The sequence below is a fragment of the Alosa pseudoharengus genome, unplaced genomic scaffold (assembly GCF_046254945.1).
Source record: "Alosa pseudoharengus isolate Yale_2024_CS ecotype anadromous, Long Island Sound unplaced genomic scaffold, YU_APseudo_1.1 YU_APseudo_1.1_scf_9, whole genome shotgun sequence".
NCBI lineage: Eukaryota > Metazoa > Chordata > Actinopteri > Clupeiformes > Clupeidae > Alosa > Alosa pseudoharengus.
Window position 1 is genome coordinate 19122307 of NW_027468881.1, and position 25747 is coordinate 19148053.

At 42.2% G+C, this 25747-nt stretch overlaps 3 protein-coding genes and 1 long non-coding RNA gene across 4 annotated transcripts in view; 1 reads left to right on the forward strand and 3 right to left on the reverse strand.

Moving 5' to 3' along the window:
* Positions 1-4609: 4609 nt before the first annotated feature.
* Positions 4610-5865, reverse strand: LOC143115016 (colipase-like). The gene is made up of 3 exons (XM_076276852.1): positions 5785-5865; positions 5295-5417; positions 4610-4774 (listed from the first exon to the last, which is right to left on the reverse strand). The coding sequence occupies exons 1-3, from the start codon at positions 5863-5865 to the stop codon at positions 4610-4612; spliced, it is 369 nt and encodes a 122-aa protein (XP_076132967.1).
* Positions 5866-8672: 2807 nt separating this feature from the next.
* Positions 8673-10133, forward strand: lhfpl5b (LHFPL tetraspan subfamily member 5b). The gene is made up of 3 exons (XM_076276854.1): positions 8673-9084; positions 9664-9921; positions 10120-10133. Exons 1-3 carry the CDS (start codon positions 8673-8675, stop codon positions 10131-10133), a joined length of 684 nt encoding a protein of 227 aa, XP_076132969.1.
* Positions 10134-14831: 4698 nt separating this feature from the next.
* On the reverse strand, positions 14832-16012 carry LOC143115252 (uncharacterized). The gene is made up of 3 exons (XR_012985078.1): positions 15757-16012; positions 15219-15273; positions 14832-14931 (listed from the first exon to the last, which is right to left on the reverse strand). It is a non-coding gene; the product is annotated as an uncharacterized LOC143115252 (long non-coding RNA).
* Positions 16013-22352: 6340 nt separating this feature from the next.
* srpk1a (SRSF protein kinase 1a) overlaps positions 22353-25747 on the reverse strand; it is a 30271-nt gene continuing 26876 nt past the window's right edge. Inside the window, exon 16 of the mRNA XM_076277156.1 lies at positions 22353-24321. Coding sequence (XP_076133271.1) covers positions 24137-24321 — 185 coding nt within the window. The 3' untranslated portion in view covers positions 22353-24136. The remainder of the gene's footprint in view (positions 24322-25747) is intronic.

The window sequence follows — 25747 nt, forward strand, 5'->3', positions numbered from 1 at the left end:
ACACCGCGCATAAACACGATAAGGTGTTATGAAATGACCAGCGGGAGTTGTAGGCTATATTAGATTACCTGCTGCTTTCCAGGCGTAGGCCTAAGGGCTTATTAGGCACAACTCAGATTTCTAAAATGCTGTGAAATGCACACACACTAAAATATCTCGAAATAGGAGTCTTACAATACGCCTTTTCCCTTTGATAAATGAAAATTATAGATCATTTCAAAAGTTTAGACATGCCAACAGTATGCTACTTACGACGTTGAAAGGTTTCTCTCGCTGTTGTTGATCGAAATGTTCTTCAAAGGCTGCGTTCCAGAACTGTTTTCAGACGTTCTAAATGCTGTATACCTTTGAAACACAACTACTTAGCGTGGGGGTAAAATTATGAGCTTGACAAGCTATCAAGCATTCAAAAAGATCATGGCACAGTATTTGAACAATCCAGCAGGAAAATGTGCCGTCCATCTTTTATTTGGCGTTGGGGCGTACTATCTCATGTACAACGCTCTCAACAAGGCATGCTGTAAACTACCAGGTAGGCCTAGTTTACTTGCTATAGCTTCTACCTCTGCAGTAAACTTTTGATGTTCCACTATTTCAATTAGGCTACAGACATTCAATTAAGTTAAATGTATATATATTTGTCACCGAGGGATATATTAATACATATTATTCCATAAGAAGTAGAGGAAGAGCAATTGGAGGAGGAAGCAATAGATCCTCGGGTTAACGACTTGAGAAAGCGCATTGAAATCCTTCAAGGCTCTAATCGCAAGAACAGCGACCAGTTATGCGAAATAGCCCGTATGCTAGAGGCAATTGCTGCTGAGGTAAGGTTTAGCTAAGTAGTTAAGCGTTATTATATCTAAAGATAACAAATAAAAAAACATTAAACTGGTAGTCCTAAACAATTAAAAATTTCTCGCGCAGCACCCAGTGACCCTGAACTCGAGGCAGGTTGAGGTGATAGCAGAGTTACTGATGGAGGATGAGGTGGAAGTGAGGATAAAGTGTTTCCACGCTCTCCAGTGCGTGTTACAGTATGGGAAAGATACCACAGAAGCAGTTAAGGTGAGATCCGGAGGCCAAAATGCCATTATTGGCTGCAACAAAAAATAGCGAGTGTCCTTGATGCCAAAGCATTTTGGTTGTGTGTGTGTGTGTTTTACATCTGTCTACAACTTATCTATGTGTGTGTGTGCATGCTGCAGGTCCTACAACAGCACTATGTGCCCCTGATGCTGTCCCTGGTGGTCCTCAGCCAGAGTGTGGAGGAGCAGGAGTCGTGCCTCCGCCTACTGGTCTCCCTCTCCTCTAGCAGGGCTTCTCACCCCTCAGTGGCCCATGGCCTCGCTGGGCTCAGCAGACTCATGGCCAAACGCATCCTCTATCCTGAAATCCTGGTGCGTAGTCTACATGCAGCTAGTCCATACCACAAACACACAGGCATAGACTATAACAGTGTTTGTTTTATCCTCTAGGCCATAGAGAAGTCTTAAAGTTAAGTAAATAGGTAGGTATGCAGCCTAGTAGGTTGGTTGATTGATTGATTGATTGATTGATGAATTGATGAATTGATTTATTTATTACAATTGCTTGATCGATCAATCAATCAATAGATAGATAGATAGATAGATAGATATAGTGTTTTCCATGTTACATTTAGCCAATTGTCATTCAAGGGCATCACCTCTGAACATGTAGGTCACATAGGCTGTGAAAAACGCATATCTGTTTAAGTGTCTACTGGTCAGTGTATTGGTCAGAGAATTTAGGGGTGCCTCCTCTCATCACTGTCTAAGATCCTCGTGGTTCGAATCCTCTTCAACCTGTCTGACAACAAGGAAGTTGTTGGAAAGCTGTTCACCTTCAACGTGAGTATGAAACCCTTCCTGAAAGGCTCCCTAACCATTTAGGTAACACACTAGTTGAACCTGACTTCATAAAACTGATGTAAACGTGTTACAAACACATTATATCAGATGTTGTGTTGTCTCATTACGATATGACAGTCTAACGATTTAGGAGCGATATGTTACCATTAATATATCGTATTTTCCAGACTATAAGTCGCACCGGCGTATAAGTCGCACCAGTCAAAAAATGTGTCATGAAGAGGAAAAAAACATATATATAATAAATATATATGTTGCACCTGAGTCGCAGGACCAGCCAAACTATGAAAAAAAGTGTGACTTATAGTCCGGAAAATACGGTAACTGTCATGACAGCTCTCAGTATCACAATTACCAGATGTAGTGGAATGACAGTGTTAGATCAGTGGACACCATACCTGTCAACATTTAGCGTTCCAAAAACGGGAGATTTTTTTTATACCGGATCTGTGTTTACATATTTAATACGTTTCATACACGTGCTTCAACACTGCATTTCGGTCATTGCTTTTACCTTACCATTACCTTACGCATGCCAGTTATGTATCCAGCTGCCTGCCTGCAGCCTACTTCCAAAACTCCAAAGCTGCTTGCTGTCAGATTTGGTTCCGAGGGCACAAGTTCAGTGTATCAACAACACTCAATAACAGTTTATTTGATGTGTTAATCAATTAAATTCCCAACAATTTTACAACAGCTCTGGAGTAGGCCATTCCACTAGCCCGCTTCCTTATTTGGGTTTTGGGTTGCCAGGTTTTAGCAAACAAAATGGTTGAAATTGAAACTAAGTGATCGTGTATGTGTAGGGTGTATTTCATACACAATCTGGCAACCTGGGAGATGTCAGACTAATAGAAAAAATGAATGGATCAATGATTTTAAATTGAAGTTTGATGGCCATGCAAATTACGTGAGTTTTCCGGGAGAAATAATAAACCGGGAGGGTGCCGGGTGATGACCTTGAAATACGTGAGAATCCGGGAAAAACGGGAGTGTTGACAGGTATGGTGGACACTAACTGCTAACACTTCTTATGAGAGATGACATCTGTGATGGTGTGGTTATAACACAGTTGTGTATTAGGATTAGTAGGATTATCCGCCATACTCACATCATCTAACAAGAGGTATTATTTACGAAGCGGACTTGTAAGTCATTCATTCTGAGCCACACAAAAGTGACACATTTGGTAGATGTGCATGATTGTGGCACAGTACATGCATCGCAGGCAGAGATGTAGTGGAAGCTAAACACAAGTAACCGCAGTTTATCCACCTCTTATTAGAGTTTATCCAACTCTCAAAAGAGTTTATTCAACAATTGCAACTTTTAACATTCAAAAATCACACTGTATTATCCACATGTACAATATATACACTTATCAACACTCTAGGAACCATTCAATACCACTGGTATTGTCATAACCATTGAACAATAACCTCCAGCATCATCAAATATGCTCTGAATGCCTTTTTAAAAAATCTGATACCGCATGGTGCAGTCCACCTAACTGTCATCATAGTTTACCCACTTGTTATTTTACCACTACACTCCTGATCACAGGTCTTCCTATCCACCCCTCTAACCCCCACCCCGCCACAGGCAGTGCCGGCCATGCTGCGCCTCCTGCAGCCCTCCAACCCTAAAGACACGCTGCTCCTCTGCCTTGGGCTGCTGTCCAACCTGAACAAGCACCGACCACCACTAGGGGGCGCCAGTGACCACAGCTACAACGAGGAGTCCCTCTTGGCCCTGCTCTACTTCCCCGAGTCTCCGCTGCGCTCCACGCTCACCGTGCTCACCCGCCACAAAGAGCCGCAGGTCAAGGGCAGCGCTGCATACATGCTGTCCAGGATGCCGCGGGCCATCACCTTGCCCCGTCCCGCCAGACCGCTCAGGAGGGGGAGAGCCAGGCCCGGAGTCCCCCCATCGGTTTAAAACACGCTATCTCTCCACTTAGGCTAGATTTACTCCAACTTCTTCTCCACTGTTAGTTATTGATTATTAGTCCTGTAGATTACCCGCTCAAATGTGGGGGAAAAAGGGAAGGGGGGGGGGGGGGGTTTGTAAAAGGATCCTCAGTATCAGGCACAAGTCTGCTAAAGGCATATTGAACATATGTTTGTATGATATCAGTTACAGTACAGATCAGATACAGTTGTATTAATATCATTATTAAGGGGCAGGGATAGGTGCCACTCTGGCTGTTATGTTCATGTTAAATGTAGTCACTCACATGTTTGTGCATAACCAATAGTGGCTCAACAACAGTCTCTTGTTTTACACATTTATTTGTATGGCTTTGAGGAGTTTAAGATGATTTTTGGTGGACTGACAATCTTGTGGAAGTATTATGTACAGTAAGAGATAAGTAAAGTTTTCCTGTAAAGTTTTACTTTTTATCAGTGTCGTCACTCATCCTTCTCACTCTACTATGCTAAGTCAACCAATGCTGAACCAATAGTCTGATGAAATATTAACAGATCACCTTTTGTATTGTCACACAAAGTGAAGATGTGTTTCACCAACAATATTTCCACTACCATGTTTTATTTTGTTTTGGATATCTGCTTGTTTCATTGCATGTTTCGTTTTATTGGTCGGCTGATTGATGCGATCCGAGCCATTGCATTCCATGAAAAACCCCAGCACATGCTAGGGGCCTCAGAATCGTACTCAGACCAACACCAAGACACTCTCAGCATATGTTACACGCCTCAGGATCTCGGTGGAGTTTGGAGAGGTGGTGTTGGGGGCTTGGGGGTGCTAGGGTCTTTGCAAACTCCAAAGTTGGTATTGGTGATGGCACCCCCGATGGTCCAGTCTGTGTCGCACTTCAGCCCGTGCTCACATGGGCAGTGGTAGTAGGAGCCATATATACTCTGAGGGAGGCAGAACGAGAGAGCATTAGGGAACAGGGTAAAATACAAACAAAATCGCAAGAATAACTGCTGTCTACATAGCTAGTTAAGGACAAGACAGTAGCAATTTCATTTCTGCACCAAAAAAAACACATTTCAGATGGATGTCTGTGCAAGGAGTGGCATTGTGAGGTTAGTGACTAATTATGTACACTGTATCCACCACTAAAACAGTTCTTTCAGTACCTACATGCACACTGTCACACATATTCACCATTTTATCAGGTCCTGTACAGGGTTACATAACAACTTTATCTAGCATATACTGTAGGAGCTTTCCATCACATTGTTTTCTTTTTTAGGTTCACGAAGGACACCTCACAACCCCCATATTTGTCTTTTTTCTCCTCATTTCCCTCTTTACATCATTATTATCGATCTATTGTCATTCTGCTTTGCCAATAAGGTATATGAATGATCATGCCAATAAAGCTACAATGAATTGAACTAATGGTTCAACTGGTTCAGTCCACACACCCACCTTGGCAGAGCACTTCTCCGTCTCTGAAGCCTTGGGAGCGCAGCGGGCCAGACTGATGGCAGAGGCACGATGACAGCAGGAGCTCTTACAGTGTATGCTCAACATACACAGGGCACCATTATTCTGCACACAGACACAGAAACACAATATATGAGCTCCATTAGCCTAAACACACAGAGATAGAAATACCATTATCATGATCAGAGGCAAGAGAAAGAGACAGGCTTATAAACAGTAATCCCCTAAAAACACTGTTATCCTAAACACAGAAAAAGACAAACATATTAACAGTTCAACAATGCAAACATCATTATCATAGAGAGAGAGAGAGAGATGTACATTTTTACTGCCGTTGCATAGATTAAAACCATGTAAATAATTTAAAAATAATAAGCAATAACCAAGGACCCTACTGCACTATACATAGGCTAAGTGGTCACTGGAAATATGAAAATAAACCATTTAAAGATGAAACTGCTGAATTCCTCACCAGTACTTGTGTCTCCGCAGGTGCAGCCAAGGCGATAGCCAGCAGGCTTGGAGCCAGCAAAAGCAGCACAACTGTCCTCATATCTGTCTCTTGTGACCAGTCACCACCAGCACATTGGAGTCCATCAGGCTTTCATATATACATATGATTACCCATGATGCACCACCGTATGGTGCTGTAGGCGCTCAGGCATACCTCAAGAGTTTAACCAATAGTTTATGTGAGGGCGTTAGGCAATCTATAGCTACACCTGTGTAAACACGAAATGATTCCCAAACATATGCAGGGACTTTGACAACACGCTTGCTTTTTTCAGAGAGGGGGACGAAGGAGGACTGAAGAGTGTTATTCCAAATCATTATGAATTGTCAGGTTTATGCTAATGTGGAACATGAATTAATTTCCTTCCATTTTGAAATACACATATAATACAGGGTTCTCAAGTTTTGAGCTCAGCTTGGAGTGAGATTGGGGGGGGGGGGGGCACTCACTCACTAAAATGTTTCGCTTGTGTAGAATTGAATAAAGTAAGTGCATTATTTACTTAGATGAGTGCAACATTTATTAAAATAAGTGTGTAAAACTTGCGCACTATGTAGCAAAAGGTGTGCACACATTGGCGGATTATCAGATGTGAAATGGGGCCCCCAGGCACAGATGTGAAATGGGCCCCCCACTTCAAAAGGTTGGTAACTCAGCTTAGTTAGGTCTGGGTCTGGGGGCATGCTCCCCCAGAAGATTTTTTTTTTTTAAATAACAACTTCTGGTGAGATTTTTGGAAAGAAGCATTAACACTTTGAGACCTTGAATTTGTCATTGTATACATCCTATATCTTGTTTTTGTTTATTTTACAGGACAGTCTGGGATTTGTACCCATCTTGCATAGCTTATGTCACTTATGTCAGCCTTTATATCAAGGGGAAACCATTTGTGTTTTTATGTCACCAGGAAGCATGCCAGTAGAAATAACTTTTGATATTTAGGTGGGATAGATTGGAATTTTCAAATATAATAATCTTGACGGTGGGATATTCTATGGCTCACCAATTTACGAGATATATGTACTGAGTGAGACAAATATTTTATTTATTAGGCTAATTGCTTTTTTCACTTGAGTAGCCTATTGCCACTGAACCATTGGATCAAGAATGGGCATGCCGAGACCAACTTTTTATTCTTTATACGGACAGCAAGTTCATTATTTTCGGTTGCTATTAGGCTACATTATGGTGGTTGGCAGCTCATTGTCTGCAGCAGTCCTGTATCTTTAGAAAAAAATATGTGTAGTATAGGCTACTCGCTCAAATTGACCCGGGACCTGATGAACACGCCGCTAAAAAGCACAAACGAGTGCGAAAGTTGCAGCCGTGACGACAGGGAAAATGCAGGCAGCCACGAGAGTGATAGGTCGTATAAAATGAACGTTGCTGATGTCTGGTTACGCAAAGCTACAACGACACTTCATTATTTTTTCTTAATGTCCGACAGTTTAGTTTAGTTTATAAATAGGAAAATAATGTTGCCATAAAGTAAGCTAGGCCTACAGCGTTAAGTGTTAGTAGAAAGGACAAACAGTTGAATTTCTGAATAAAAATAATGTTGGTGCAGTTTTGACATTCTTAAACGTGTAAGCGCACAAACATGGTTGCAGGGAGGGGATGTCTTATTTTGGAATTTTACCCGGATACAACAACGAATACTATTTTTTGATTGGATGTCGGTGGCTATTTAATGTTTTTGATTTTGCTGGTGAGTGGTGCGCTAGTTCTGAACCCTGCGAGATACCCTCTCGTATCCCTGCGCGTCCTCTAATAATTACGCAGATACCTTGACATCCCTAGTAATATTTCTGCGTGAGAAATGCAAGGTGTGGCGTGTGTGTGTGAACTTGTTGAACCCAACACAACCAGTTTGTTTTAAAGGCACACTATGCAGGTTTTTTTAGCTTAATATGGACGTTTTTTAGCTTAATTTACCTTCATTTAACTGCTTCAGTCATTGGAATGGTTATATGACTTTTTTCGGGTTGAATGGTGGCCGTCTCGCTTTCCCCTAGCGCCTGTGAGCGGAAAAACCTTGCAACTGTGGGCTGGCGGGCCGACGGCCTCATTGTCAGGAAGTATAACAAGTGTAACGAATTGCTTTACTGCATTCAAATACACATACACGCCAGGCACCGGCTAGAAAAAAGGTAGCGATGAAGTTTCAGACATTCGTCATGACAGAGCCAGCGAAAAAGAAGCAAAAACCGAGAAAACAGTAAGGAAATGGCCAATACTGCATAGTTTACCTTTAATCAATTTGTTTTACTAGGTTACTGGAAGGCCCGGTGACTCATGACAGCTTTCTGGTTATCCAACCATTGTGTCACCTTACACCTGTGATTACATTACCATCAATAATTAATTACTTTACACCTTGAGCTGGCATGAAGCTTATCACCAACACCTTCACAGAGCCTAAGTTCTACTAGAAAGATCATCGTCGTGTTCTTTATGTAATAATTGGGCATTTTTAAGAAGGCTATGTGTCCACTCACTTTTAACTATGTTTTATTTGTACCTGGAATTTGTTTGCATGTAGTGCGATAGTTTAAGTTTATCCTTTGACGTGCTGGAATACGTAGGCTAATTGTTCAGGAGCTGTCTATGGTGCTGAATATATCGCACTCGTTATATCCACTCGACGTGTAGGAATTAGAGGCAAATCAGTTGCTCATATGAATGGAATAACTTTCTTAGGTTCAACCCTGGGAAGAAAAATCTGAAGGGGAAAAATAGCAAATTGATCACCTCGAATGACTTTTATACTGTACTTCTACTACTACACTTTATTTTGAAATTGATGTCTTTTTCGTTTTATTAGAGTAACCTGATACCATTTAACGATGGAGAAGATGTTGCCTGCCCAAGAGGCTGCCAAAATCTACCACACCAACTACGTGAGAAATGCCAGGGCAATAGGCGTGCTGTGGGCAGTGTTCACTATGTGCTTCGCCATCATCACTGTCGTGGTGTTCATCCAGCCGTACTGGATCGGGGATAGCGTGACTACCCCTCAAGCAGGGTACTTCGGGCTCTTTCACTACTGCATCGGCAACCCGCTGACCTCAGAGCTGATCTGCAAAGGGAGCGTCCTGGACTTCGCCTCCATCCCGTCCGCTGCCTTTAGGACAGCTTTGTTCTTCGTGGGGACTTCAATGCTACTGATTGTTGGGAGCATAGTGTGCCTCAGCTTGTTCTGGTTCTTCAGCACTGGCAGTGTCTACAAAATCTGTGCTTGGATGCAGCTGGCTTCAGGTAATGAATGCTATAGCCTACAATGTAGGCCTACACATGTTCCATATAGACCCTTTCAACCAGAGCCATATAAAGGTTTATATGGCTCTGCTTTCAACAATAAAAACAAAAACAATGCTTGAACGTTCTATTTAGGCCCCTACTTCCTCTGCATTAAGATAACATATGGAATGTTAAAAAGGAAGTCTTGTGGGGCCAACTGTGATGCTGATAATGGAACTCTCTTGAAAGGGTCCATATTTAGTTTTATTGGCAAAATCAGAGGATGTAAGTTATGAAAGGGAATAATAGTTCCAGCCTGTTGAACCTCAGAAACACGTATCCGATTAGCCATCTAATTTTCTAACCGAACAACTGCGGTCAACCCATCCGTTTCTGATTTTAACTAATTAATTATTGAACCATGGGTGATGTGAAATTTCCTGAAAATAGGCTACGTTGCACGTTAAGTCATAGCACTCAACTGGTTGGTTGACGCTAGGCACATTGTATTGCATTTGCATATGTTGGTCAGGCAACATGGGTTTTCTTCAGCCCCTTTTTTCACCTGACAAATGTCATATGGGACCTCACCTACAGCGGCCTTGATGACGATGGGCTGCTTGATTTACCCTGATGGCTGGGACGCCCCGGAGGTGAAGCGCATGTGCGGGGAGCGCACAGGCAAGTATACGCTGGGTAACTGTACTGTGCGCTGGGCTTACATCCTCGCCATCATCAGCATCCTGGACGCACTCATCCTCTCGCTCCTGGCTTTCACGCTCGGCAATCGGCAGGACCAGTTGCTCCCGGACGACTTCGTGGTGGAGATCCCAGGAGACGCAGGGGATGCACCTGGTAAGTTTATACTTGTGAGCACATTACAAATAATGGTTTAAAGCTTCGTATTAAGCAGAGGACGGCTCTAAACATACACACAGCAACAGTAAATGTAAACTGCAAACAGCAACATGTAAAATATCACAAACAGAACTCGATGGCATAAAGCTAGTTATGTTACACTCATTGTGATTTCTCTTCCCTTACTGTTCTAAGCAGAGAAAGCCTGAAATCGGCCTCATAAGAGGAGCTTCAACATGGTGAACTACGGATCTGGAAACCCCAGCAAGGCACAATTCCAACTTCATAGATGTCCTTAAGAAAAAGGTCCCTTTCCAGCACAGCAATCAATACACTTTCTATATCTGTTGGATCATTCAGAACTTTTATCTCAGAAACCAGTCTCTTACAGTTTTTCTCAATTGTTTACACACAAAAACTAGTACTTGAGACACAATGACCACAACAACTCATGCACTGCCATCAATGCCCTGAACCAATTCTGCTAAACTACAAGCACAATTCCTGCTCAAATTGCAGTTCTAAAAAACACCTTTTTCACAACATTACACGCACTTCTCTGCATTTGGCACAATTTTCATGAAGAAAATCTTTTTTTTCACAAGGAACACACCGTCATTCAAATTCTAAAGTTAATTGTCCTACTATGCACAGGACTCATCACATGGGCAAACACCTGTAACAGTTTTACAACTAGATGTACCGCATAGCGCTACAAAATATGACCGCCGCTCAGTCCTGTACATCCATTCCGCGAAAATAAATCATATTAATGAATTTGTCTCCATCTTCTACTCTATCCCCCACTCTTGAAACTTTTGTGTATGCTTGTTTGGAATGTGTGTTTGCACACATTCCGCACACAAAGTAGCCTACTGGCGCTGCAAAGGTGAATAGATTGGTTTCTGAGCCAAAAAAATTGTAGCATTGTTATAAACCTTTAAAATCTCTAAACAATCACAAGTAGGGCAGTTCATCACAGTCCATCCATTGCAACTGGACTGATGAAAGGTACACCTGTAGGCTATTGTATTTGGGAAAAGCAGAAGGTAGCAGCATAATGTATTTATTTATTTATTATTAAATAAAACAATCCCTGTCAGTTTCATGCAGTTTTCAACAGCTATCAAGAAGAGAGGTCCTGTCATGGATTTTTGTGAATGTTTCTTCTTCTACATATGCATAAGTTTAGTCCAAATGATATTCAGCTTTATTGTCAATGCACAAATTAAATACCAGTAGTCTAAAACAAAATGCCGTTTTACCCAGTGGTGCAAATAACTGACATGTCCAAAAGGGCCTTCATGAAATGCGTTGCGAGACTGTTCATACACATTTTAACGGGCAAAGTTGAAAAGCTACTGTCCGTTATTGTTTGTGCAAATAATATGCTGATTCATGTTCCCTTGCATTTTGCAACTATGAGGTCCATGGTTAAGCTCAATCTTTTGACTTTCACCCAGCCTAGTCCATGGTAGGCGCCCGATAGAAATATTGTTTAATTTTGCGATTGAGATATCCACGCACTGGCGCCCCCCCTGCGACGTATTCGCCCCCCGGTTTTAGAGCTATTCTAAATGCAAAAATGCATAGAGGGAGTTATGACAAAACCGTGACTGTTAACAAACTATAAGCTATATAAGGTAGGCCCTATGCTAGGCCTATTACACAACACAAATTGTCACTATGCTGACGACCCAAATAAAATCTCCTTTGGAACAATGGCTTACACCTTACAGTATCAAGCTGCCACCTCTTGGCGAAAAGTTAATAGTTTTGCATATCAGTAGTAATACATTTCACGTAGCTGTGTGAATCACGGAAAGGGCGAATTAAGTGGACACTTCTAAATGGAACCCAACCCACTGTACAGTAGCTCAAGGTCTGTGGCTAAAGCAGCCATAATGAAAGCGTTATCATTGTTTGGATACTTCACACACACGTGTTTTTTAATCGCATAGACTACAACTACCAAGCTGGAATCAAAGCACATCGACTCCCCTCTCACACCCTATAAACACGCACTTCGAACAAACAAAAAGCGCCTCAGTCTCACGGAATAGCCATAGGCAAAACTGTATCTGACCGGTGTAACGTTGGTACTAAATCATCCATCGCAAAGAATGATTTTTGTAGCACGTGCAACAAATATGTGTAGGTACAGCCCTGCCCTGAATACATCTCAACGTGCGCTCTAAAACATCTGGTTTAAATGGAGAGATCATCACGGGTGCGTTAATAAATCTACATTGCTGCGGCGAGTTGACACAAATTATTCACTTTGACGAATTTATGAAGTTTCAGTTACTTTACTTTGAGCCATGCTCTTCCTTACTTGAATCACCTTTGAAAATAGAGGATTGAAGTAGCCTATATGTGTTTGGGAATGAACGTTGACTCAGATGCTTTTTGAGACCTTGAGCAGAAATGTCCCAGCCCGGTGTTTAGGATGCATCATAGACAGGTTATCTTTCAGGTAGCCTATATATTTTCCATTAAAAAACCATCACGTAGCGAACGTGTTGTGGCTAACTCACTTAGCTCCTGTTAGTAGCCTAGGTTATGGTCATAAGCAAATGAGATGACAGTCGAAAGATACAATTAGTGCTGTTATCGATTTGCTTGGTAGCCTATAAAGGCATTTATGGTTTTCTACAAATACATCAATAATCAAATTGGCCTCCATCACTCAACCATGCAACCATTATACTCAATCAGAATACTGAGTAGTTATTTTCTGATAAACATTAAAAACTGTCCGTAGAGAGGTTGAGTCGACTGCATGCAGCCCCGACGGCAGCTAAGTGTCTGGATGCAGCCCCGGCTACTTTGTTTCTTTTTTGACGTTCTATAATTAGGCGCGAATATGCACTGATTTTAGCTCATTTTCATTCATTTCTTGACATGGGTGATGTACCGGAACCCCAACACGCCGCTAAAAAGCAAAAGCGTCTATGCAGGTACTGGGAGGAGTGGGTGGAGGTACCCGTGGATTGACAAAGCCTTAAAGCTACCTTGTGTAAGAACTTCTCCCATCTAGCGGTGAAATTCTATATGACAACCAACTGAATATTACTTTCTAGCCCCTCCCATTCCGAGCGCATTTTAACTCCTACGGTGGCCGTTTCATGCCAAAGTTAACATTGCTTCCAGTACTACGACTTCGTCCGGTGTTCCTTCCAGTTATAAGGTTACTTTAGAAAACAATTACACATTGCATTTAGTTATATAGCCAGTAAACATGTTGGGTATGACCTCTATGTAAAGTGAATAGCCTAGTTTTACGTTTTCATTATTTTGGTAGGCTACTATTTCATTGCTAGCATCAGCTATCAGGTTCCCAAACGAATGCATGCTAATGTTATAGTACAGTAGATTCAGTGCTATCGTTATTCTGTATGTGCGAGATTAATAGTGTAAAGGCAATGTTTACAGCGTAGCCTACTATTTTTCTCAGTGAGCAGAGTCAGAGATCAGTCGATGCAACGGAGGTGCAAGGGAAAGGTAAAGGAAGAGGGAAAGGTAAAGAAAAGCCAAGAGCCGGTGGCAGAGGATCGATGAGACCTCCTATGCAAAGAAAAAGTAAGACTCCAAAAGATGACGAGGAGAGACTGGAAGAACTTCAAAGACAAAGGAGAGAAGCAACGGAGGTTTGTGTTTTTAATATATTTCTCTGAACAGTACCAATGTCAATGACACCGAAATTAGCTCGGAAGCTGCACCAGGCACGTTCGTTTGCGTTGCGTCTGCTGCAGAAAAAAAATAGACCATTCATCTAAAATTGATTTTACGCGTTGTGAACGGAACGCTTCAGTCACGCGCTTGGTGTAGCTTCCCTGCCTGTTTGTATCTCAATTGTTTGTAGCAATTTCTAGCTGTTGCCAGTCAACTGCATGATGCGAGTTGTCTCCCAGTGAAATCACGACACATAATTACGTTATGGTCTATAGAAAATGTTACACAACATTTTCACCTTTTCATTGTCCATACACATACATAGTATTCATCATTTTGTGTGAACACTTGAAAAATGACACAGAGTAGGCTACTATTACTACTACTCTGCTAACAATCTAACTTTGCTACCTAAACAAGCCTATCTGATCTTATTTCTTGTGTCTTATTTCTTCAGACTTGTGGATGGAATGAGCCTGCAAGAGCACAGGAACCTCACCACACAGTTGCTATAGTGAGGCAGCCAGGTCTGGTGTTTGATGCATCAGTGCAGACATGTCGTCCCCCCACCTGTGCCAGGGATGCCTTGGTGTAGTTGTACACACTGCAGAGACATGCCAATCGATCGGGAGAGAAAATGCTGTGGACAAAACCCAGCCACCTGTGTGAGCCTTCTGCCTCACTACACACAGCACTGCCTAGATGAAGGTTTTCTCCCGATTCACAGGCAGTACATCACAGACATCACAGCATTAGGCCATGTAAGAGAGCCAGGTGATGACAATAGAGTTCAGATATGCTACCTACAGACATTTCATTTTCTGGCAGCATGGGTCTCTAGGACAGGGTAATAGAAGAGTGATCCCAAGCTGTGTGTGTAGGATAAGGGATAAATTCCCTGACCCTCAGGGACATCTCTGGAATTTATTTCACCTTCCTATAATGTTGTAATGTTGTGTTATTGTAAATAGTTTTGTATTAGTGTTCTTGTACTGCCTGTTCCTTTTAAAACTGTATTTAATTTATTTTACACCGGTACATCGCTATATTTTGCTTTCATGAAAATAAAAACTTTTAGAATTGATAAGAGACTGTTCATGCTGTACCTCATACATTACATCCACAAACTTATAATTAAAAAAGGAGTTGTGGTAATTTACCATTTTGAAACACCAAATGACAGTAACATGGTCAACAATGTTATTTGCAATATATTTATTTACAGAAATTAACAAATTATGGTATTTACACATGAACCCTTCCTTTTTGTATGGTGCCTTTGAAGCAACATGGGCCATCATTCTAAATTTGCAGTCTCCTGGAAAGCTGATCCTGTGGAAGACATGCAGTGTCGTTAGACATACACGCCATTTTATATAGTTCAACATATTGTTACTAATCTGTATAGTGCTATTTTGCCTAGACTGAGTTACAGGCAAGGTTACAATGAAGGCATGCACGTGCATCACATAACAAGACCATTGAATTTCGTCCACATCCTCCTCCACGATGCTCATGTCATGTAGGCTTTGTAAAAAATATATATAAATGCTTATATCATGAAAATATACAATAGAGAATGTCATCGGGTATAGACATTATGAGCATTGATGGGTTACCTCTGTTCAAGGTTCTCAATTTCAGGGGCTTCTGCAATTGCGCCAAGATGCTCATCTGAAATGAATAAGCAGAGCGTTTCACAACATATAACAGTACATAAAATGGTAAACACCAAGATATTAAAAATATACTTTCAGTTATTATCAAACAACAATCACATAGAATCAACAATTGTTTTCATGCAGTGAAAAACGTTCAGACAATTTAGTAGGCTACGTCTACAATTAATAAGACTACAGGACAGGCCTCAGGATGTGAACGTCACCCTTGGAATTGGCTACACTAGCATTATCAGATTAGGATATATTTAGGCTACAAAGCAAAAGCAATGAAAAATAACTACAATTTAGTGCCCTTTGCCTGTGATCCGTCATAGCAGATTTATGTTACAACAACAATCCTTTTTCATCGACGCGAGGAAAAGTATCCCAGACGTCATTCTAGCGTTATGGACAACCATGCTATACTAAGCCAAGCAACTATAAAACTTCGAATTTACACCATAGACTGTATGTTTACACGAATAGGCCAAATTACCTGTCGAGGAGAAAGCAGGCCATTTCGGCGTCCCTTTTAAAATCCTTGCTCCTCACGAGCTCTTTCCATCTTAGAAAAGCCACTCCAATATTGACTTTGGTCTGTTGTTTTTCCGGTCGCGTTGGCGTTTTAATTCTCTTTTTCGCTTCCTTGGCGACTCCTTTTCATGTCCTCGAGAATAGTTGTAATCCTCCATTTTCAACAGACTTTCAAATCTGCCGGCAGTCGCGAGTAGACTGATCATGCAATGAGTGTTGCCTACAAGCGCGAAAGGCGGAGCTGAATTTCCAGGAATGTCCCTCGTTGGCGAATGTATTTCAAAGATGGAGGCGCAACATGGATTCAGCCATTTGCGCGACTCGCGCGTATGTATTTGGAATATCAGATTCTACACTTACGAGAATACTTTGATTAGTAAGTGGAAATAATTACACATGAATGAGCACATATTTTTGAAAGAACAAATGGGTTTTTGCTAAGAATTAACTCAAAAAAGTACACAATGTAGCTTTAAGCGACGAGATGAAAGCATTCTGCAAAGTGTGTAGAAGAGAGGTCGTGTGTGCAAAAAAAATACATTCGGCCTAATGTCCGATGTCGTTTTAACATAGCCTAATCTACTTAATCTAACAATTATTTTGTATTCTTACTTAATGACCCATAGTTTTGGCAAGGCTTATTTGCGTTAGGCTATTAGCCTATCCTTATTCTAGGTCTGATTTGCACTGTTACGCAGTCATTGTTTTCTCATCTCATCTGGTCACCCTAATGCTAACGGTAACATTATTTTACCTACGTTCTGCTATTGATAGGATTAACGTAGTCTACCTGCAGTAAAAAACAAGCATGTCCGATAAACATTCTCAGATTTATTTCGGCTTCAAGAGGAAATGGGAATTACATGTCATGCAGAAATCATCCTACCCTTAGACGTTCTCTGCGGTAAACTACTGTAGCCTACAGTCTTGTCCTTGTAGGAAGCTTAGTGTCTTTCCAACCCACTTTAGATTAACTTCCAACAAAATTACGTCTCACTGCAACGATGCGCCATCTAGTGGACAAACGACTACTATCGCCAATACTGGAAATGCAGCCATGATGATGATGATGAATATTTATTTTGGCTTTCTTTTAATCCTACTGAATTTGTAATTAGTACAGTACGCTGTGTTTGGAAAATAGGGTCCCGCTGGATTTTCATGTAAAAAATTATTTTTTTGCATATTTTGCTAATATAGAGTCTAAGGATCAAGATTTTTTTTGTCTTCAAATTTTCACGATCCATCTTTAGTGTTTTTTTCTGTATGTTTTAAAATAAGCGATTATATCTAGTCCGAAAAGTGATTTTCACATTTTCTTCTAATTTTTTGACAATTAATTCCACTTTTTGCACACAAAACCCCCAGATAATGTAGAAAGGTTGTTGGTTCTAAAACAATATCCATAGTTTTCAAACTTTGAGTGTCTGAAAAGTGTAAAAACACCTCCACCCTTGTTGCCTATGTCAAAAACGATTTCTTAATCTTTGCTTTTCTTGATGCTTTCCTTGACCTGCCATGTCATTCTATTGTCTACCTTAAGAGAAATTTGTCTTGGAAATAATCTATAATAATAATAATAGTACAGGCAACACAGGTGACATAGGCATGGGTAGTTGAGTAACAGTAGGCAAAATTAACAAACAAAAGAATATAAGGTACAAACAAACAGACAAACCACGGATGGCCCTCTCACAGCCTGAACTAATACAAAAAACAAAAAACTCAAGGGAAAACATTGCTCAGACACTAAACCATGTGCATTTGCTCTCTTTAAAAGCTACGGGTTATCCACAGCCAACAGGCCGGGCGTGCGAGAGAAGCAATGAAGTCTTAGAATTAAGAATTAAGAATAAAGCCATACAACAACAACCACAAACACCCATGCGGCAAAAATATCAAATGACCGGCTGTGTTCTCCCAGAGAGGAAGCTACGTATATGATCACCACCCACAGGTGGACGTGTGCGCCAGCGCTGCAGGTCAGCCTTTCTGCATACACACCTGTCTTTAAAGTTCACCATCCTGGTAGCATACCTATCTACTGCCAAGGCCTGAAGGGGACGGGGAGAATATTTACTTCTGCTACACTGGCAGAGAACTCATGTGAAACAGACTGTGGGAGGTGGAAGGGGTTTGAATGCTGTCCGGCAGTATTATGAGTGGAACGTCTTAAGGGGGCCCTTTTCCCCATACAGCCTGATCTTATAGTGTGTGCCAATTCCATCAAGACACTCCACAATTTCATACTTGGTAGACACCCATGTATCCTGGATTTTGTGGCGACCATGAAAATGGTTCTTGCAAAAGAGTTTACATATATTTAGCAGACACCAAAGTCACTTACATACTGTATGTCAGCTATATTACAAGAGATCACATTGTCCCCGGAGCAACTTGGGGTTAAGTGCCTTGCTCAAGGGCATAACAGTGAAAGCCGGGAATTGAACCGACCGACAACTTTCAGGCTACTGCACGCTAGCCCAGCTCCTTAACCACTACACTACCACTGCCCACTAGAAAAAGACTAGAGTGCCAGGTGGTAATATGGGTACAGTCAGTGTCAGGACCGCACACTGCAATCTCCCAGAAGAACTACATTTATTGAGTTAAAAACATAACGCAACGTTTCGACCCACCAGGGTCTTCATGATGACCCTGGTGGGTCGAAACGTTGCGTTATGTGTTATGATGGCAGTGTGCGGACAACTACTCTTCTTTCCTTGATAAGCTTTTTTGTCCTGCACCTGGCCTCAGTGAGGTGGGATGTGCATACAACCACTTTGAAGAGGACTACAGTGTTAGGACCACCATGCCTACGATATGCCGCAGCCTCTTCTAAGTGTCTCCTAGCACTAGCATAGACAGAAGTCAGGTACTCTTGATGTTGCACCACCCAATCAGTCGGTGGACTGACCCTGTGGTCACCTCCAGTATATCCAAGTAGGTGGTCGACTGGTAACTGTGGCTTCTGACCGAACATCAGCTCGTATGGGGAGTGCTGTGTGGACTGGTACACGGTGGTATTATAGGCGAACAGGAGCTGAGGGAGCAACTGGGGCCATTTACGCTTCTTTTCAGGGGGTAAGGTCCTGAGCAAGTCATGAAGTGTCCTGTTGAAACGTTCACATTGACCATTCCCCTCTGGATGATAAGTGGTGGTTCTAGTCTTTGTTATAGGTGTCACACAGGTGTTTCAACAGCTCCTCCTCAAAGCTGCTCCCCTGATCAGAGTGGATTCTCCTTTGCACGCCATACACATAAAACCATCTCTCAGTTAGAATCTTAGCTACGGTGGAAGCTCTCTGATCAGGGGTGGGAAAGGCCTGGGTAAACTTTGAGAAAACATTTGTGACTACCAGAACATTCTCTTGTCCTGTGCTAGCCCAATCCAAGAGAGTAAAGTCAATGGAGATTATCTACAAAGGCTTAGGGGCTAGCATATTTCCCAAGAAGGTTCTGGCTTGGGTTGTCTTGCTTTAGCAAGCACAGTGCTCACACTCAGAACACCACTTTTGCACCTCATGCCACATCTGGGGCCAGTAGCACCTCTGTCATATCAGATCTGTGGTCCTGTCCACCCCCAGATGGCCGTGGTTGTTGTGTAGACTAGTGAGCACTTTGACTCGCAACACCTTTGGCAGTAAAAGCTGCAGCACTGGATCCCTGGAAGGAGGAGACTGGATCGCTCGGTACAAGGTCCCATCCACTTCCTGTATCTGGGACCACTGCTTTATCAATTGCGGACTTCCCTTGGTTCACTCCACTTGTCTTAACGGGTATGTGGTCGTCCCTGTCACCAAAACCACAGGTATCTGGAAATACGGGTATGTGGTCGTCCCTGTCACCAAAACCACAGGTATCTGGAAATACAGGGATCAGTCCCTTGCAGGACTTTCCGGTCTCTTTTGGTTCGACCAGGGATGGTGTCCACCATACAAGATTCTGTCATCCAAGAGTCTTGGATAGGTGCACTTGAGGCTTGCATGTTGGCTATGGCAAGCGGCAGGGGGACGTCCAGGCCGTGTGACACAAATCGCAAAGTGTTAGTGGGGCTTGTGGGAAGCCTAGAAAGGGTATCGGCATTGCAATTAGCTGGCCCAGGACAATATTTGATGTTGTAATAAAGAGGGCAAGCTGAGAAACCCAGCAATGTTCCAGAGCGCCCAGTTTCGCTGACTGCAAGTATGGGAGGGGATTGTTGTCAGTGTACACGGTGAACGTGTTGCCCAGGAGATACTTGACATTTTTTTCTGTGATTGCCCACTTGACTGCAAGGAGTTTGAGTTTCATGGCACTATAATTTGACATGTTCCTCTCACTTGGCCGCAAGTCCCGGCTAGCAAAGGCTATTGGTCGCTGTAACCCATCCTTCTCCTGTGACAAAACTGCCCCCAATCCTGCATGGCATGCATCCGTCTCTAAGATAAAGGGACGACTGAAATCGGCATAACCTAGGACTGGTGCTTGAACAAGCCATTCTTTTAAGGCTCTGAATCCAGAAAAAGTTCTGAAGGCAAACCTGAACGTATACATTCAATGTTAACTATCCAATATTCAGATGTCTGTAATTGAAATGTATGCAAATTAGTGCATAATTAATGAGATATTGTTAAATTACATGCTTAAACATATATTTTCAGAAAACTTGTAATGCAAAAAAATATTGTCTCTACATAACTAATCAACTAGTAAAGTTTCATAAGAATATCAAGGAGTTAAATTTTTTACCCTATTCACCCGTTCTATGTTGCCTATGGAGGCCAGTTTTAGGCCGCAAATGCTAATTAGCAGGTTTAAAACAAAAAAATCAGCTAAGTAAATATGATATTCAGAATCAGCACCCAAAAATTAGGCAGAATACCCTCTTTACCAGTGTTTTCTCACATTTGACCCCCAAGTGATAGTAGTCCCAGTCTTAATTATGCATTATATAAATGATGATGTCATCTAAGTGTGAAAATGGATCGTGAAAATTTGAAGACAAAAAAAATCTTGTTCCTTAGACTCTATACTAGCAAAATATGCAAAAAAAACAATTTTTACAAGAAAATCCAGCGGAATTACACAAGACACCGTACTAAATTATGTATCGGCCGTTCTAATACCGATGTGGGTGCCTGTGTGTGTGTGTGCATGTGTATGTGTGTGCACCACCATCTACAGGCCAATGAGTGTACAGTCACTAAATGTACACATAACTTAATTTTTTAGACCCCCCCATGGATGAAATTCTACGAAACTTGGCATACCCCCAGAGAAAGTCAGGTTAATCATACACATAAAATTTGGTGCAGTTCTGAACGTCTTTACTGAAGAGAGGGGCGATTAAAGCAGAATGATATTGCATTTTCATTTTTTAGCGGGGGGGGTGCAAATCACAAATGAGTGATTATGGGCTAGGTTGATGTGGGCCCTTGAGACCAACATACCATAAAAATGTCTTCATCCTCGGTGCCACGGTTCAGGTAGTTATTTAGGAAAAACTGCATTTTTTGGGTTTCGGGGGGCCCAGCGCGGAGGGGGAGTGGCCCCCGGGGACCAAATTAAATTTTTCCGTAAAAGTCTAGTGGGGCTACATACCCACCAAATTTCATGTGCCCCGGTGTTTCGGTGCCCCAGGTATCGTTGACCAAAATTTCAGGAAGTAGATGACGGGGGGGGGGGGGGGGGGGGGGTGATGTGGATGTTTGTGAGTATAAAAACACACTTATGTGCTGTCTGTAGTAAGTGTAACACTTTAGCATAATACTTGTGATGTGGATGTTTGTGAGTATAAAAACACACTTATGTGCTGTCTGTATTAAGTGCAACACTTAACCTTAAGGCCTAAGTCATTATGATGAATGGAGAAGAAGTGTTTTTCATTGAGCACATCAGTGTTAAACTGATTCTTATAGATGTCTATTCATATGAGTGTTTGTGTGTCATTTGAAAACAAAATACCATTTTGAAAAGAAATAACATTGTTTTGAATCTCAAGTTTCATTTTGCAGGAGAATTGAGGGGTTTTGCCCATTGTGTGTGGAGTTCTGAGAGAATGAGGTATGCTTTCAGAAAATGTGTGTAAACAATCGAGAAAAACTGTAAAGTCTTCAACTTACTCTACTTGATAGCAGATTGCAACCTTATGGCTTGTACTCAAACAGCGTCGATTCCATGCAACAGGGCAATCTTCTCATCAGCCTCCTCGAGGTCATTCTTCATGTTTTACCACATGCTGAAGACTATAATTATGCTGAGGTGCTCAGTTTCTCAGTAAATACTTCAAATTTAGTGAACATTGTGAACTGTTCTACAGATTATTCATATGTTTAGCAGCCAGTTTTCAGATCACAATTGAAAATGAGTTTACAATACAAGTTTGTTTGTCCTTTAAATCAACACAACTTCACTCCCTTTTGTGGACACTGGGCTACCTGGGGAGACAACTGTTAAGACTCTTTCTATAGAATAATGTAGGACATCTTACAAGCCATTTAACAGAAATTTCACTGAGATTAAAAAGTGTCTTGTCCGGTTTCAGTTTACCGAGTAGAAATGCACCGGTCAGACAAATGAGTTTGCACACTTCTTCCAAATGCTTTATTAAAACATTACTATCCCGCTAAATAATCTTAGCTAAGATACAATAGTATGATTTCTTAAAAACTGTACATGGCTGCAATATACAGATCAAGGCAAACTCTTTGGTACAGATATATACAGACACAGACAACACACTCATATGTACTCACACACACACACACACACACACACACACACACACACACACACACACACACACACACACACACACACACACACACACACACACACACACACACACACACACACACACACACACACAATCAGACAAACAAACATATACACACCCCCACGGCAGATTTCTTTTAACAATGTTCTTTTTCATCATTCTGTGGTGATTGACAGCTATAAGTGTGTGGAACATAATGATCTACTGGCTTAGAACAGTGAGGACAAACAAATCTTTCTTTCACAAACACACACTATTGAACAAAACAAATGGAAGCTGACACTGATTAATCAGGTGCCGTCGGTGATGACATCTAAGACCCAAACGGAACGGCTGAGATTCTCCTGACAGAGCACACAGTTTGGTCTCTGAGTGGAAGTCCCAACCACAAACTAACAACTCTCTTCCACAGTGCCATTTCTGTGCAGATTTCCAACAATACTAGAGTATCTGTGTAACAAAACTGCTTTTTCAGATTTTTTTTTTTTTTTTTTTTTTTTTTTGCAGAGACTAGCTGAGTGTGAGCCCCAAAAATAAATGGATTAACTAAGAAAAGTCTAGCATAACGCCCAAGTCATCTCAGAAATCCTACAACACAGAGATTTTCTGGCTACAGTCCATCTTAACTGGAGTTAAAAAAGGGAGCAAAAGAAAAAGTAACACAATGAAAAGTACAAACCATCTACAGAAAAAAAAAAAAAAAAACTTTAGAAGACACCAAATCACTCTCTCACACTCACACACACACTCACACACACACACACGCACGCACAGACTCACACAGATTCACTCACACAGACTCACACACACACACACACACACAGAGATGAACAACAAAAAAAAGAAAGAAAAAGGAAGAAAGAAACCAACTTAATCACAGGCACACAAATACACACACACACACACAGAAATAAACAAATAAGTAGATGTCAGATATGCTCCAATTGGAAAGTGATCTGTTGCAGTCTCTTGTGGGGTAAGGTCTGGTCAGGAGAAGAGACGGTCACAGAGGGACAGGCGTAACGGAGTGTAGGACCCTACTGTGGCCACTAGGGGAGGGGAGCCTGCCTGAATAGAACAGGTCGCTAGTCAGAGGTGGCAGAGCCGACGGCAGCCCCCAGAGCACAGATGTTCATTAGCCTAGCTTCTTCATGGGTGTCAGATCCGGGCCAAGAGAGGGGGAGCAGGGGTGGGGGCACATGCCCATGTAGCACCTCTGAAACGCCTGGTGCAGATCTGTTTCATCAGAGCCAAATCCTCACCAGAGTTTTAGCTTAGGCACCACCTGGAGCAGGTCAGAGGGTGTCATTCCCAGCATCAGCCACTAGGAGGCAATCCAGGGGTGGTGGAGGCAGTCCACAGCTGGGCCTTTTCATGGGTATCAGTTCAGAGGTGGGGACAGTTCTGGGAAGGGGAGGAGGATAACCGACCCGAATAGAGGCCACCTCTGGTTCACACCTGGCCCTGCTCTGGTGCAGATTTACCTTTAATCTGGCACAGATCCGGTTGAACAGTGCCAGATGTAGTTCAGAAGTGGCTCCTATGTGGGATTGGGTGAGGGGGGTGCAGTTCCCATTGTGGGCCACTAGGGGGCGATCCAGGCGTGACGCAGGCAATCTGCGGCCGTGGCCCTCTTCTCAGGGATGAGCTCCAGCATGGGCAACAGGAAGTCGGTGAAGGTCTCTGCCTCCTCACGCTGCCACTCGTACTTGTCCACCAGCACCTCCAGCAGTCCCCACGGCTTCAACTTGGTGATGTGCTTCAGATCACCTGTACACACACGCGCACACACACACACACACACACCAAACATACAGGCGCACGCACGCACACACACATCAAACATACAAGTGCACACACATAGCAGACAATGATTATTTAAATATGGGCAGTTTGCACGTGAACACAGACACACAAAGCACTTTCAGATATAACCTCCGGAGTACATGCGGAGGTTTGTCAAACGGAGGTCCTACCCTTCGGATGATTCAGATATGATGCTAACCTGCGGACCTAATACTGACCTTATACGGACGTATGTGTGAACGACATACACGCACATTACAGAATCTCCGTGTGGTTGTCGAGTGAGGGGTGGGGGCTTGTAGAGTTCACAAGCTGCGAGATATGACGCAGAATATATGCGGCCGCTGCCTGTCACAGCTGCTTTTTGTTTAAAAAGTGTAGACTATGCATTATAGGCTAAAGAAGAGAAATCTATTGTGCGTAGGCTAATACTTGAAGTAGGAGTCACGTAAGTGCACACATACAGTATTTGTATGTGTGCTTCGAATAAACACATTTATCTGTTTTCAACGTTATGTACCAGAATCTGGTTTGCGTTGGAGAGAGAGAGCATGCACACACTTTATGGTAGGCTACCAGCCAATTCAGTAGGCTAACTCAAGACTTCAAGGCCATCATACAACGTTTTTAAGCAACAAACAAAATACTAACATAACAGTGAAGTTTTTTCATGGTTTATTTCTCCCCTAGCATGATATGTTTTATAATGCCCTTGCCACTCCGACTCATCAATAAAAACTGCGCGCACACACACCAGACCACTTGACTTTACATCATTAAACTATTTCAGTATATTGCTTTTCTGATTGTCAAAACCACACCTAACTTATGGCGTCTCCACTCCACAGTAAAAGTGTCCTAACCACGTTACAGCTGTTTCTATCTGAGCGACTCCAATAGTGAAAGGATTTCAGTGTCATATTTCGGTGGCACTAGCTAAGCTGTCGTGGAACTCGAGATGACATGTCTACGGATAGGCAACAGGTCAAAATCCTGTATTCTTTTCTGTAGCCTAATTCTGCCTAAGGCTATCAATGAACAGAAAACCGTGTTGGCTAACAATTTATTAAATACTCCTGTTATTGTCGTCAACGACGTCGCTGTAGGCTACTGCCTTTTCAGCGCCTTCTGCTTATGATTCAGTCTTTTGAATTCGTTTGGCCTTGCCATGCAGTTGTAGGCTACAACGTGCAATTCCCTTCATGTGTTCTATCAAAATGTTGTATGCCCTCATGGACAGTAGCTCCGTGATGTCTGCATCTTTCCAGGTCGGAGATTTTCTGGACAGCACTATGCCACTCCATCATAACACTGGCATTTAAGGCAGATCTAACCACATGGACGCACGAAAAAAACGTCACCAACACGCCCTCTCACTAGGTGTGATTTT